General features: G+C 52.9%; 1 protein-coding gene across 1 annotated transcript in view; it reads right to left on the reverse strand.

The window, feature by feature from the left end:
* Window positions 1-235: 235 nt before the first annotated feature.
* Window positions 236-13,810, reverse strand: part of ADAMTS14 (ADAM metallopeptidase with thrombospondin type 1 motif 14) — a 28,365-nt gene continuing 14,790 nt past the window's right edge. Inside the window, exons 5-22 of the mRNA XM_083866147.1 lie at window positions 12,624-12,707; window positions 11,279-11,435; window positions 8,288-8,393; window positions 8,035-8,178; window positions 7,339-7,471; window positions 7,104-7,217; window positions 6,785-6,933; window positions 6,419-6,594; window positions 5,437-5,570; window positions 5,132-5,255; window positions 4,942-5,022; window positions 4,628-4,791; window positions 3,998-4,163; window positions 3,416-3,548; window positions 3,064-3,271; window positions 2,370-2,496; window positions 1,851-1,961; window positions 236-1,291 (exon numbers count right to left, since the gene is read on the reverse strand). Of these exons, the coding sequence (XP_083722273.1) occupies window positions 966-1,291; window positions 1,851-1,961; window positions 2,370-2,496; window positions 3,064-3,271; window positions 3,416-3,548; window positions 3,998-4,163; window positions 4,628-4,791; window positions 4,942-5,022; window positions 5,132-5,255; window positions 5,437-5,570; window positions 6,419-6,594; window positions 6,785-6,933; window positions 7,104-7,217; window positions 7,339-7,471; window positions 8,035-8,178; window positions 8,288-8,393; window positions 11,279-11,435; window positions 12,624-12,707 (2,637 nt within the window). The 3' untranslated portion in view covers window positions 236-965. The remainder of the gene's footprint in view (window positions 1,292-1,850; window positions 1,962-2,369; window positions 2,497-3,063; window positions 3,272-3,415; window positions 3,549-3,997; window positions 4,164-4,627; window positions 4,792-4,941; window positions 5,023-5,131; window positions 5,256-5,436; window positions 5,571-6,418; window positions 6,595-6,784; window positions 6,934-7,103; window positions 7,218-7,338; window positions 7,472-8,034; window positions 8,179-8,287; window positions 8,394-11,278; window positions 11,436-12,623; window positions 12,708-13,810) is intronic.

The raw sequence follows: 13,810 nt of genomic DNA on the forward strand, positions 1-13,810 counted from the left end.
AATTTGTAATGGCATTATTCACCCCCTTTCCACCCCTTCCCAATCAACAAGAGATGCAAATAAATATTCGTCTCTCTTCTCTCCTTGTAACTGCCCCTAAAATCAATTCCTGGCTTCCCAGTCACTCCCACTTCCTCCTGGAAGCTGTTGCTGCCCCGCAGACACTGGGTCCAAGGGTGCAGGGATGAAGCTGGTGATCCTGGGGAGGCTGGGCATCAGTATCAGCTCAAGGCTGGCCAAGGGCAGTATTGGCTAAAAAAACCCAGATGGGCATTTTTGACATCAATTTTTGGTCTTTGATGTGTGGCTCACCTTGCTCACTTTGGAATCTCCTGGACCATCTCCTGCCTCCAGGACAGAAGCAGCTCTGTGCTTGTCACATTCTGCCTTCCCCCAGACATGTTACCCAAACTCTCTGTCCCAACAGGGTCAGCCCAGAGCAGCAGCTTGGGATTTCCCCACATTTCCCCTCTCCTCACCTTACTACCTCCCTCCAGTTTCCCTGCCCACCCCAGATTCCCAGGATATTCCCATTGCAATCCCCAAGCTTCAGGGCTGAACCACCAAGTCAGGACCCTCCTGTCCAGCACATCCTGTGTTGCTGCACATCCAGGGAGCAAGGGGAAGGAAAATGCAACATTAAAGCCATCCCCTCCCACATCTTTTTAGCACCTTGGGAGGAAGCAGCCTGTCTACCTGCAGGTTTTTTTGCTCTTTTCCATCTTTTTTTTTCCCATGGCACTGTCAAAAAGTGCCATGGCACAGCTGAGAGGGCAAGGGCAATCATGAGAAATGAGTGGTTTTCCCAGGAATTTCTGGGTGCAGAGCCAGGTCGTTCCCAAACCTGGCAGCGCCACCCACGAAAACCATCACTGTAAGTCTGGGGAAAGGAAGAAGATAGGGAGAAAGGGAGGGAAGAGAGAGAAAGGCTTTCCCTGCCTCACAGTGAGGTGGTCCCAAGCAGGTTACCTGGCCCCCTGGCCCCTTCCTGGCTCCCTTGGGGCTGGCAGCTCCCCTGGAAAAGCACCACTGCTGGATACCCCAGGTGCTGGAGTGGGGTCCCCACCAGGTTCCCCCCGAGCTGGGGTAGTGGGGTAGGGGGAGAGCACCAGAGCAGGGCTGGGAGTGGGGGTTCCCTGGGGAATGTCGGTGACAGGGGGTGAGCCAGTGGTGGAGAAGGCTTTCTTCCCACAGGATTCACAGCAGAGCTTGTTGTATCCAGGGATGGAGCAGTAGCGAGCCAGGACCTCCATCTGGCAGAAGATGGACTTGTCCCCGAGGCAAGGCTCCCCTGGAGAAGGACAGAGGAGCAAAAAATACAGTGGCATTAGGCTCACAGCCCTGCACCTCTTCAGTGGGATTCCCAAAGGGAACAAAGATACTCTTTCAGGGTGCTGCCTGTCCACATGGACAGGCAATGTGGATATCAAGGAAGCGAGAAAGAGGGACCTGGAAAATGAAGCCAAAGTACTGAAGGATCCTGTGCATGGAGAAAAAACAAAGAGCAAGGGATGCTCCAAACCAAGATGCACTGAGTCCCAGCCATGAAGGTCTCCAAGGGGGAAAAACCAGAAGCCATCTCCCTACTTAAAAAGATTCCAAGGTAAAAAGGGCATAAAAACCGGGAGGCAAAAGGAGCACAACACGGAAACTGCAGGACATCACACACACCACAAGATGGCAATGGAGCAACGGGCTTTGGAGCAGAGGGATCAGGGATGCAGCAGCAGAGGGCAAAACTCCCCGAGGGCGCTGCTGGATGTGCTCCCACCTCTGCACTTCCCGCGGGGAAGTACAGAAGTCCTCGGGAGGGCTATCCTGGGAGGTGCTGCCCTTACATGAGAACTTACTGGAGGAGATCTTGCTCACGGGGTTTTTGGCTCCGTCCTGGGGCACCCGCTGCCCTTTCGTCGTGCCCTGGTCGCCGGCATCGGCACTGGCGGTGATGCCAGAGAGCTTCCCTGTGGAGAGAGCATCACGATGCCCAGCAGCCACGGGAGGCTGAGAGCACTCAGAATACCTTGGCAGGCACTTGGTTTTGTTTTCAGGGATCTCCTTAAAAATTAAATCCCTTAAGCACCCAGCATTTAAGCTACTCAAACCCCACCCAAGATAAACTCGAGGGTGCCCATCTCCGTCAGCTCATCACAAGTTCGAACTGCCAGAAAACCCCAAATCAGCCAATGCCAGGGCTAAGAGCAGAGAAGAGAAATATTTTGGCTGGCTTTTGACATTTTTTTTACTGCCAGCAGCATCAGGGACGTTCAACCCAACCTTGTCTGCTGGCATCCCCTGAAGTCACAACAGGCTGGAGGCATTCATGGAGGATGATCCCCACAAGCAGTGCCACCTTCTGCTCCTCCTCTCACCTGGGCACAGGGCCATGTGGCAGCCCTGGATGGCCTCTGGCTTGTCACCCTCGCAGTGTGCACCACTGTCACTGCCCTTGCACACCACCTGCCGCTGCTGGACACCTTCCCCACAGGTCACCGAGCACTGCACCCAGATAGAGAGACAGATAGACAGGCAGGCAGTCAGCGATGGCATGGGGACAGCCCCCACACCCCCCCAGCACCCCAAGATGTGCTGATGACTATCTCTCAGGTGGATATTGCTTTCTGATATGGGGTTTCCCTCCCTGTCTCCCAAACCCCCACACTCCTGCACAGGGATACTCGCTCCTTTCTCATTTTTTCTTTTACCTTTATCCCTGGAAGTATTCAAAGCCAGGCTTGGAGCAATCTGGTCTACTGGAAGGCAAGCTGACTAAGGCAAGGGATTAGAATGAGATAGGCTTTAAAGCCCCTTCCAAGCCAAGCCATTCCAGGATTCTCAGAAAACATCACTCTCTTGTACCCTTATCTCCACCAAGGCCAGGCTGGATGGGACTCTGAGCAGCCTGGTCTAATGGAAAGTGTCCCTGTCCATGGTGGGGGAGTTGGACTAGATGACCTCTACAGCTCCCTTTTAACCAAACCATTCTGGGATTCCACTCCATGACCCCTATAAATACCTGACCTTCACACCCACCACCCACACCCTTCCTTCCAGGGGCTTCCTCACCTCGGACCAGGCTCCTGTTCTCCACTGGGCGGGGCAGGGCAGGCGGCCGCAGGGCCGGCGGGTCTCGGGGCGCTGCCCGGGGCAGTACTTGGTGTGCAGGGTGCGATTGGTGCCGTCCTGCAGGCGCTGCACGCACTGCACCCCCCGCACCTGCACCCCCAGCTTCCCGCAGGAGCGGCTGCATGCTCCCCACTCCTCAGCCACCCACCTGCCATGGGGGGAAGGTGGACATGGAGAAGGCATTTGAGGTGATGCTTATGCTGGGAAGTGGCTGGAAACACTCCCAGTGTGACCCCAAACCTCCCCCTCTGAGAGGGATGGGAGCACCTGGGGCCACACAGAGAGGACTTACATGGGCTGGGAGCATTCCTGGAGGTTGCAGCGCCTCCGGATTGGCTTCGGCTTCTTGCCGTTGTCACAGAAGTTCCTGTGCACCATCCGGTTGTCGCTTTTCCGACGGCAGCCGTACTTGGTGTACTGGATGCCTGAGGGGGCAGAGCGTGGGCAGGGAGGTGACGGGTGTGGGAGTCCCTCCAGGTTCCCCCCCCCCGCTTCTTCTCCTGCATCCCTGCTGGGATATGAGCTCTTAGATGTCATCACTCAGGTGGGACCCAAGGTTTGCTGAGGATGCTCGTGTGGCTGCTGGACCCCACCCGGCCTGGGTCCCCCAGGCTGATGTGGAGTGCACACAGTTCATGGAAAATGTCCCAGCCCATGGGAAGGGGTTGGACCAGGTGACCTTTAAAGGCTCCTTCCAACTCAAATCACTCTGATTCCCAGAGCACAAGGTGTTCCCCAGGATCTGAGGGTGAGATCCCAGTGACCTTATGGACATGTGCTTTCACCAACAAACCTCAAGCCTACTCCTGTGCAAACTTTAGTAGTGGTCATCTTCAAAAGCACTGTTTCTTGGCTGTTATGAAGAAGGAATTACCTCCTCCACATGCCTTGGAGCACTGGGACCAGCTCTTGAGGGCCCACTCGTAGGAATCCATCTCCTCGAGCAGGACATTGTTATTTCCAATCATGGGCAGCAGGTCTTCGTGGATGATGTACCGGTACATGAGGCTGCTCCTCACCTCCTCCTCCTGAGGGATGACCTGCAGGCACAGAGGGAGCAGTCAGAGAGGGAGAAGAATGATGCCATGGGAAAGGGACCACATGGCAAGGTGGCTATGCCCAAAACTGGGGATGAACACAGGTATGGATGGGAGCACAGACCTGCGACCTGCCATTCCCTGCACGTCCAGAGAACCCAACCTCTAATTCCCCACGTACCAGCATAACTAAAATGGGATTTGGAGTCATAAGCAATTGCTGCAGAGCAAATTGCAGTGGGACTCAAAGGCAAGTGCCTGAGAAGCAAGCACGTCCTTGTGCTATTCCCTCATGCAGCTCATCACCCCTTGCTTTTGGCTGGCTCATTCCCTGGATTTAATGACATGCCCCACACTCTTCCTCTACCCACATCCTTCCATCACCTGCCACACCACACCTCAGACCACCTCTCCTGTCTGTGACAGTCATCCCCAAGCTCCCCAGAGCATGTGCCAGCCAGGCTTACCAAAACACTGATGGCCTGGTGCAGGGGACCACTGGTTTTCAGGCTCTCTTTGCCTTCTTCCACAGTGTATTCCCACTCCAAGCCCATCTCAATGAACACTTGGCTTTTGGCTTCTTTGCCCTTGGCATTCAGGATGAAGTTCCCTGTGGCTTGATTCTTAACAGCTGGAAGAGAAAGGAGGTATTTACAATATAATTCCCTCTGGTCACTCACTTGGGAGGATGGGAATGACCTAAACAAGACTCTCTTTGGTGGGAATTATGAGAAAAGAGTTGAGAAAGGGTGAAGGGAGAAGTGGACTAGGGCATGCTCACCGATGCTGTGGGATGCTGGCTCCATCTCTTCTATCTGAAGGTGCCTTGCTCCAGCTGGGATCTCAAACATCTTCAAAACACCTGAAAGGGAGGGATAAAGGAAGGAGGGAAGAGAAAGAGCAGGTTTCCTCCAACTGGACACATGAATCCAGCTCATGAATCTGCTTCCAAACCCACCCAGCCCTCTCACCTGGCTGCTTGGGGGTCTTGGCCAACGTGCCCTTCACCGTCCGGCAGTGGGAATTGTCCCCCCCGCAGACCCCACACTTGTCATCCTGCTTCAGGGAGCCAACCTCCTTGTCACAGCCGACGTGCTGGCACCCGGGGGAGGACAGGACAAGCCTGGGGTTACATCCCTGCAGCCCAGCCCATTGCTCTGCCATCCCCTTTGCTGCACATGGGCTTGGTCCCCAGGGGCAAAACACGTGCCCCCAAGGTGTTGAGCTCTCTCCTGGCCAGGGGAAGGACAGGGACAGCCCCACAAGAGCTCCTCACCACGCACTCCCCCCGGACACAGACGCTGTAGGGGTCCCGGTAGCTGCAGCGGGTCCCATCGTGAACAACCTGGTTCATGAACACCACGTCCCCTGTGCCCTCGGACTGGCAGATCAGCTCACACTTCTGAGCATCTGCAGCAAAGGGAAAGGGAAAGAGGAGAAAAAGGGAGGTGAGGGGAAAAAGGGGGTTGTGGAAATTCATTAGGGTAAGTGAAGATAGAAACCTATCTCAGCTTGTATGCCTGAGCACAGCCACAATTCCAAAGCCCAGGTTATTTATGTGGCTGATCTCCCAAGTCTGCTACTCAAGAGCCTGCACTTTTGCCCGGTATACTCAGGAAATTAAGGGAAGGACAGGACATACTACATGAGGCTGCAATGCAAGTAGGCAGCTCTTCTCTGGAAACAGGTTGGGAGAGCAGGGATGCTCAGCCTAGAGAACTGAAGGCTCCAGGGAGAATTTAGAGCCCCTTCCAGTGCCTGAAGGGGCTCCAAGAAAGCTGGAGATGGACTTTGGACAAGGAGAAAGCCCCAGTGTAACAGGACAACGGGAAATGGCTTCAAACTGGCAGAAGGCAGGGTTAGATAAGGTATTGGGAATAAATTCTATATTGTGAGGGTGGTAAGGCACAGGCACATGTTGCACAGAGAAGCTGTGGCTGCCCCTGGATCCTAGGAAATGTTCTTCCAACTGTGAGTAACCTGGTCTAGTAGAAGGTGTCCCTGCCCACGGCTGCAGGGTTGGAATGAGATCATCATTGAAGTCCCTTCCAACCCAAACCATTCTGTGATTCTGTGATTTTAAAAAGCTGGCTGCTTGATGTTGGCTTATTGCACAACAGTTTCCAGCTCGGGAGCTTCCCACTGCCCAACATCTGTGCAGCTGGCAACAGTCTCCATCCCAGGGTGATGGCCACCAGGGCAGAGTCCTCTGGAGGAATTTGGCTACTGCTCCTTTGCTAGGACCTGCCACCACTCACCATCATGATGCTCGTAGGGAAGCCAGGAATGTTTGCTGTTCTGGTGGGTGTAGTAGGAGTTGCGCTTGGAGCACTGCTGGGCACGGAAATCCTGGAAGGGCCCTGGGCACTCCTCGGCATTGCACACCTGGTACTCGTAGGTGGCTCCTGGGCACTGGCGCCCTCCATATGCTGGGCTGGAAAATAAACCCGGTGGGTTGTAAGAGTGCTGGAGAGGGGATGGTGTGCAGCTTAGTGCTCCAATACACGGCACAGCTCCCCGAGAACAGATGTCCCCATCCCTGCCAACAAGGGGAAGAGCCAGGAACCTCTGGCTGGCGGCCACTTCCAGCTGGGGAAAGGGAGGGAGGCAAAACCCAGACATACGGTGGGTTGTCACAGCTGCGGCTGCGGGATCGCACGCCTCCCCCGCAGGTCCTGGAGCACGAGCCAAACTTGGACCAGGAGCTCCAGCTGCCATCCTGGCTGTAAGGCTGTTCCGACGTCTTCCAGATGCAGTGGCCCTTGAAGCACCACTGGAAGGGAGGAGAAGGAATGAGTCCCAAACCTCTTCCAAAGCGCTCAGCATCAGTGGAGAGCCCTCCTGCACCCTCAGCACTACAGAAATGGTAAAGCACGGGAGGAAGGTACTCCTCATCGTGCCCTCGGACACATCCCTCCTACAGGAAGCAGGACCAGCCCCTACCTTGCCAGGAGAGCACTCGGTCCCATCCAAGGGCGGCCCCTTCTTGGTCTTGCAGAAGTAGGGGTTGTCCGGGTGGCTGCACCACAGCTGCTTGCAGGGGTCAAAGGTGCGGAACTGGGGAGCACAGAGGAGCTGGGCTGGGACAGCAGCAGCGAGTACCAGCAGGCTGGGAGCAGCCAGGCTGGCTGGGGATCCTGGGGAGGGGGGACAGCATGGCCATACAGCTCCTACTCACCGCTGTGCATGTCTTGTACCCCACGCCAAAATCAAAGCGGCATTGCTCATCCATGGAATAATTAATCCCTGGCAGCTCGGGTAGCGTGGGCCAGTGGTGCTCAAAAGGGTCATCCAGGAGGCAGTCATAGGAGCTGCAGAGTCAGAGAGAGGATTTCTTTCCATCACCCCATCCCTCAGCTCCAGGCCACTCTCCGAATTCAGCTATTGAGAAATTTCAATTATCATGGAATCCCGGAATGATTTGGGTGGGAATGGTCCTTCAAGGCCATAGAGTTCCACTCCCCCACCATGGATAGGGACACCTTCCACTGGACCAGGTTGCTCCAAGCCCCATCCAGCCTGGCCTTGGAGAATTCCAGGGGTCCAGGGGCAGTCACAACTTCTCTGGGTAACCTGTGTAAGGGCCTCACCTCCCTCACAGGAATGACCTTTTTCCTAATATCCCATCTAACCCTATATCCTGTCAGTGGGAAGCAATTCCCCCTTGTCCAAAGCCCCTCTCCAGCTCTCTTGGAGCCCCTTTAGGCACTGGAAGAGGCTCCAGTCCCTCCCTGAAGCCTTCTGTTCTCCAGGCCAAACACCCCTAGTTCTTCCAGCCTGTCTCCAGGAGGCACCTCGGCCCTGGGAACATCTTTGGGTACCAAAATCCACCAGTCTGAAGGGAGAATATCCCCCCCAGCTGGCAGGGGCGTACTGGATGTAGCGGTTGAGCTCCTGTTTGCTGCAGCGGGACCAGTGGTAGCGGTGGAAGGCGGCCTGCACCAGCGGCGCCATGATGCTCCCCATGCTGGTCTCGTCAGCGCAGCGGTTGCCCTGCCCGTCGTGCTCCATGCCCAACCTGGCGGGAGAATCCCGAGGGATTTGGGACACCTGCAGCAGCAGCAGCAGAGAGCCCCCTCTGCAAAGAGAGGGGCACCGCCCCAGCCAGCTCTGCCCCCACGGCTTACACGTGTCCGGTCTCGTGGGCCACGACGAAGGCCGAGGAGAAGCCGTCCTCGTGGTTGAGGGTGCAGCTGCGCAGAGGGTGGCACATCCCCGTCACCGGAGCGTAACCTGGGGCAAAAACAGGAGGGGAGGACAGAGGAGGAGAGAAGAGAGAAAACCTTTTGAGAGAGGGGGGAAAAAATGAAAAATTAAGGAAAAAAAAAAAAAAAAACAACAAACACAAATACATAATCTGGCTTCACTGCAACAGGAAGAAAAAACAGAGGGCAAGGCACTGAAGAGGAGGGGCTGCCCAGGTCACTGGCATGGCAGCCCAAGGACTTGCTCACCAGTGTGACCATCCTGGTGTCAAAAGCCATCAGAGGTTGCTCTGGAGCTTGCTGGCACCCCTGTGCCCTTGTGCCAACACACCTGGGCAGGCAGGAGGGCAGAAGCAGCACCCACAACACCCTGTCAGTGTGGGTGGCCACTGCCTCCCAGCCCAGGAATGGCATCCCCTGCATTCTTCTTCATTTTAAACAAACAAAGAAGGAAAAAGAGAGAGAAGGAAAGGCATGAGGCGCTCCTCAGAGCCCTACCAAAACCGCAGCCCTGCTCTCCATGGGGCACACCCACACATGCACCCACCCCAGGACCCCAGCCCTCGATCAAGTGCAGTGCAGTGGGGCAGCTGTGGGCAGAGAAATCTTCCCCCGCCCAGGCAGCAACACATCACCTCCATTTTTGTCACTTTCCCTTTTTTTTTTCACCTTATTTGTGCCCAATTCAATTAACTTGTTGGCACACTCCGGAATTTACTCCCCAAAGTTTTTTACATATGTCGTGTTTTTTTAAGGCTGACCCTTTTTGGCATCAAGGGAGTTAGTGAAGGAAGGACTTACAGGTCAGAGAGGCAAAAGCAGGGCAGGACCATGCTGGATAAGCATGCCCTGGGGACTGGGATGCTGGAAGAGGAGAGCTCAGTGAGCCAGGAGTGGGCAGCAGCAGGAGAGGAGTGCTGATGAGCTGAGGGAGATGCACATCCCTACACCCACCCTGGCCAAACCACAGGGTCCACAGTGCCCCCCATACCTGACCCACACCAAGTCACTCCTTTAAAGGGGTTTAACCATTAAGTAGTAAGTCAAGTCCTGGATGAATAATTTGAAAATACTTTTTTTTCCCCCCATGAAACTTTCCACAAGAAAGAATAAAGTTGTGGGAAGCTTTCTCCACAAGGGAAGGGCAAATTTATTTTGTCTAGGATGAAAATTGGATAAATTCCCAACCAAAGTAGCTGTGAATGGGAGATGGGACAAAGGAATATGAAAAGGTGGATGCTCACAAAGGCAGTTTTTTGTAATGAAGACTCCAGTAAGAACTGGAAGGAGTATAAAAGGAGAACGATGCTGAGAAGCAACTACCTGGAAAATATTTAATTCTGAGCACAAGCATCCTTCAGCCCAGGCCAGAAAACCCCCCTGTGCCACCCACTGCAGAGGGACACAGATACTCTTTGGATGTTGACAAGACCTCTACAGCAGCAATTGATAATTTACAACCCATCTGTCCACTGCTTTTCTCTTCAAAGGGTAGGGATAATTTGGTGCCACACTCTGGTCCTTCATTGCATGCATCTCCGAGCTTAACAGGGGTGTCAGGGATCCGCAAGGACTTTGTTTTGGGGAAAAGAGCCAAGAGCAAGCACAGCATTACTATTCCAGCAGCCCAATCAGACGGAAGTTCCTGGTGGATTAGGAGTTTGTTGTGCCATGCAGCACAGCCAGGCAAAGACACAGCAACCACAGGGACTTCTACAGGAAGTCCTGGAGATGTGTGACAAGCAGAGAGCCAGATCCACAGGGAAAAGGGGAAGGAGCTGCTGGAAGGAGCATCCCTTGAGCAGGGCTACTCCATTGATCTCACAACTCCTTCCCACCAAGGGGCAGCATAGGGAGTCTCCCCCTTCTGCCAAAAAAGGTCCTCTCACAAATGCCTTTGGACACAGTCGCTTTGCCAGGAAGGGTCTAGAAAAATGAAACAAAAGCTGGTATTTCACCCCTGTGACTCTGGACAAGGAGATCAGGGCTGGTGACCAGCCTGGCACAACCCAAGCTCTGCTATTTGGTGGCCACAGCACACCCTGGAGGGTTTCCAGCTGGATAGCTCCTGAGGTTCATCTCCTGCTGAGGGGGATCCTTTTCAGGGAGGTAATCCAAGTTAGGACAGGTTTCCTTCACCTTTCCTCCCTCCAGTGCACACCAGGAGGGTTTGTGCTACAGATCAAGGTGACAATACCCACCCCATTCATGGCATCACATGGAGCCTCCTGATGGAAATCCAGACCTGGCCACCAGTGTGGAAATGAGGAGATGGGAATTTGGAAGCAGCAGGCTCAGAACTGGGAAAAGTCACCTCTTGTGATAACACCAAAGCACCTGTTTTCCTAATGGAGCCATGAAACATCAGAAGGTTTTCCTGAAAATTTTTATTAGCAAGGCCTCCAACTTCTCAAACCACACTGGCACAATCTCTGCACCAAGAGGGTGAGAGATTCCTGCAGTAAAACTTACTCTCTGGCCCAGGATTTATTGAATGCTCCCATGTCCAAGAAAGAAATCCATATAAAAACAGGTTTTAAAGGTCCTCCAGAGGACAGAATAACTCAATTGTCCCCATGGAACTTCCTGTGGTATTTCACCTTTTTTATCTTATTTTTATATTTTTAAAAGCATCTTGGGCCAAGGGGAGGACTAGTAAATGAAACTAAAAAGCAGGAGAATAAATAAATAAATAAGTAAAGACATTTTATCCATTCAGGTTGATGCTCTGGATTAATTCTCTGTCTCTCTCTCTTCTTCACCATGTGAAGGAAAAAAAATACTGATTTTTATAATCTTTTTCTGGACCTCGCTGGCCAACAAACAGACTGTGCTTGCAAGAAATCCTCTCACCCCTGGCTAGCTTTTCCACCCCAGCAAACTGCACATACCTGATCGAGACAAATACAGTACCTTGCATACCTGCAGGCCCAAAATCTTGCCTGGTGAGGAAGACGGCGTGGTCGTGGTACTCGGCGTGCTCGGGGTCGGGGCGCTGCTGCGAGTGCGCCCAGCGGCACACCTGCTCCAGGCTCCGCGACGGGTTCCCCCGCTCAATCAGGCTGACTGACTGCAGGGACAACAGAAGAGACACTGCTGGGGAGAGCAGGAAGAGGTGTCACCCTTGCCCTGGAAGCCAGAGAGGTTTTATCCCAAGTGGGAGACAAGGAGCAGCAGGAGGAAGCGTCAGATCTAAACAGTGACCTCTCCTGGATTTAAACATCTGCTCCTTTTTTCCTACATGGTGCCTTGAACCTGAGAAGTGATGCAGATGGACAAAGCAGCTGCCTCCAGAGCTGGCTTTGGGGAGGATAAATCATCCCTAACAGAGCCTGGCAGTTCTCATCTTGCCGTATCACTACAGCTCCAAATCCCTTCTCCTCCACAGATCAACCTCCAGCCCAGAGCACAAACGTTGCTGGGAAGAAGCCAGACAGATTGTTGGCTTTCTCAGCCAGAGATGATGTTCCTGGTCCCATGGAAGCCTCCAAAATTGGGCCAGCCTCCATCCTTATCCCTGCTCCTCAGAACCGTCCCTGGATCTCCAGGATGTGTTGGGTTTCTGCCAGCCAAGCATATTTCCATAATAAGGAATTTTTTTTCCAAGACCTAACCGGTCTTATTTGTGGATCACACACACAGACATCACTGTGTTGAGTCATTAACACCCTTGCTAGAACACTTCCTGTGGGACACGGGCTTGCCCCTAAAAACTAGAGAAAATCACATTGTTTTAAAGAAAAATCTGGCTAGTGTGCTTGAACAAACCTTAAAAAATAAGTGCAGCCTGAGAAACCACACAAAAACTTCTCAGGACACCACCTTCCCACGCTTTTCCTGGCCATGCCCAAGCCACACAAGAGCTACAGGACAGCCACGCACCTGAGACAAGGAGATCCTGACCTTGGCTTCTCCTCACTCATGTCCAGCTCCTCTCAGTGTGGGAAGCCACCTTTATCTCATCATCCACAGAGCTCTGAGGAAGCCTCTGTGGTTTTCCCCACATCCCAGAGCAAGCACGTAACAGCAGATCACAGCCACCCACCCATCACCTCCCTCAGGGCCTCATAGGTCAGGGGGCTATCCAGGGCCCTCAGCTTACAAAAAACAGACTGAGGAGGGTTCAAATTCATCCCTGCTCAGCACAGTTGTCATTTGGGCTCCAACAGCTCCCATGTTTTCCCAAGCCTGGGCTTACATAAGTGCTAAATAAATATTAGAGCACGTCCTGCTGGCCATGCTCGAGCGCTGGATTTACCTGACGGTATCCCACCATGATCATCCTGACCAGCACAATGTTGATGTGAACACCCAGGGACTCGTCGTGATAAATTTCATCCACCTGAAGAAAGGAGAGAAATCCAACAGGGAAGAAGTTTAGGCCATCCATCCCAGCCCTTAAGCCCCTCCTGTCCTCCATGCTCCCATGCTCCACACCCTTTCAGGCTTTCCAAGACCAGGTGCAAAGATCTCATCCTCCTCCCACTGTGGAGAGGCTTTTTTTCCATTTTCCCAAGTGTAACAAGGACAAAGTCAAAAAGCCAAGCTGGAATGAGCCAAAATTTCCCCAGGAATGGCTCAGATCTTCAATGACATCACCCATTTCCACCAAGGGCTGCATTTCCTCCACCGCATTTCTCAATGAGCCACTACCCCTTTGGAATATGAATCCCTCAGAGGGATGGAAATGCTCTAGACTCTAGCATCCAAAGGAAAAATGGGTTTTTGATACAATCCTTTGCCTCTCCCCAAAGCCAGGGCTTTCCTCAGTTGCATCAGTGAGTCAAACCTGACCTATGGCTTCAGAAATCCCAGGAGAAGGAAACACAATGAAGAGAACAGGGAGGGCTCATGAGTCAATGAGATCTGTACCATCCTTGGCCATTGAAAATGACCTTGCAAAGGAAATAACCAGCTATAACCTTTTCCTTCTGCGTTTCCAGGATGAATAAACAAATTCTACTCCTAAACGCTACTGAGAGAGAAGGACATCCAGATGGGAAATGTGCCTGAGAGTTGAGCCCAGTGACATGGAGAAGGGCATGGAGTGAGCAACCACAAACCCATGTGAGAGAGACCCAGCACCTCCTGCAAAGCACGTGGGAAAACACAGCCTAGGGAAGAAAAACACCGAGATTTTTGAGAATGGGACTTTCTTTTTCCCAAAAAGCCTCTCAAATGAACAGTTCCACAAATGGGGGTTCACTGCAGAGGTCAAGGAGACTGAATTAAGACCATTTTTAATACTGTTTAGAATCCATGTTTTAATTAAAATGGACTTTTTCAGCTTTGCCCAAGGGGGGACTAATTTGCCTCAGTTCTATCATAGCTTTCCAGACTAGAAGATGGTTATAAAGCCAGATTTATGGATCTTTTCTATTCTTTCCTCCATTTCTCTGGGGTTTTTCAATCTTACATCAAGGGTTGGGTGACCACTACCCTTCT

The sequence above is a fragment of the Zosterops lateralis genome, assembly GCF_965231275.1.
Source record: "Zosterops lateralis genome assembly, chromosome: 8".
In the NCBI taxonomy this organism is placed as follows: Eukaryota; Metazoa; Chordata; class Aves; order Passeriformes; family Zosteropidae; genus Zosterops; species Zosterops lateralis.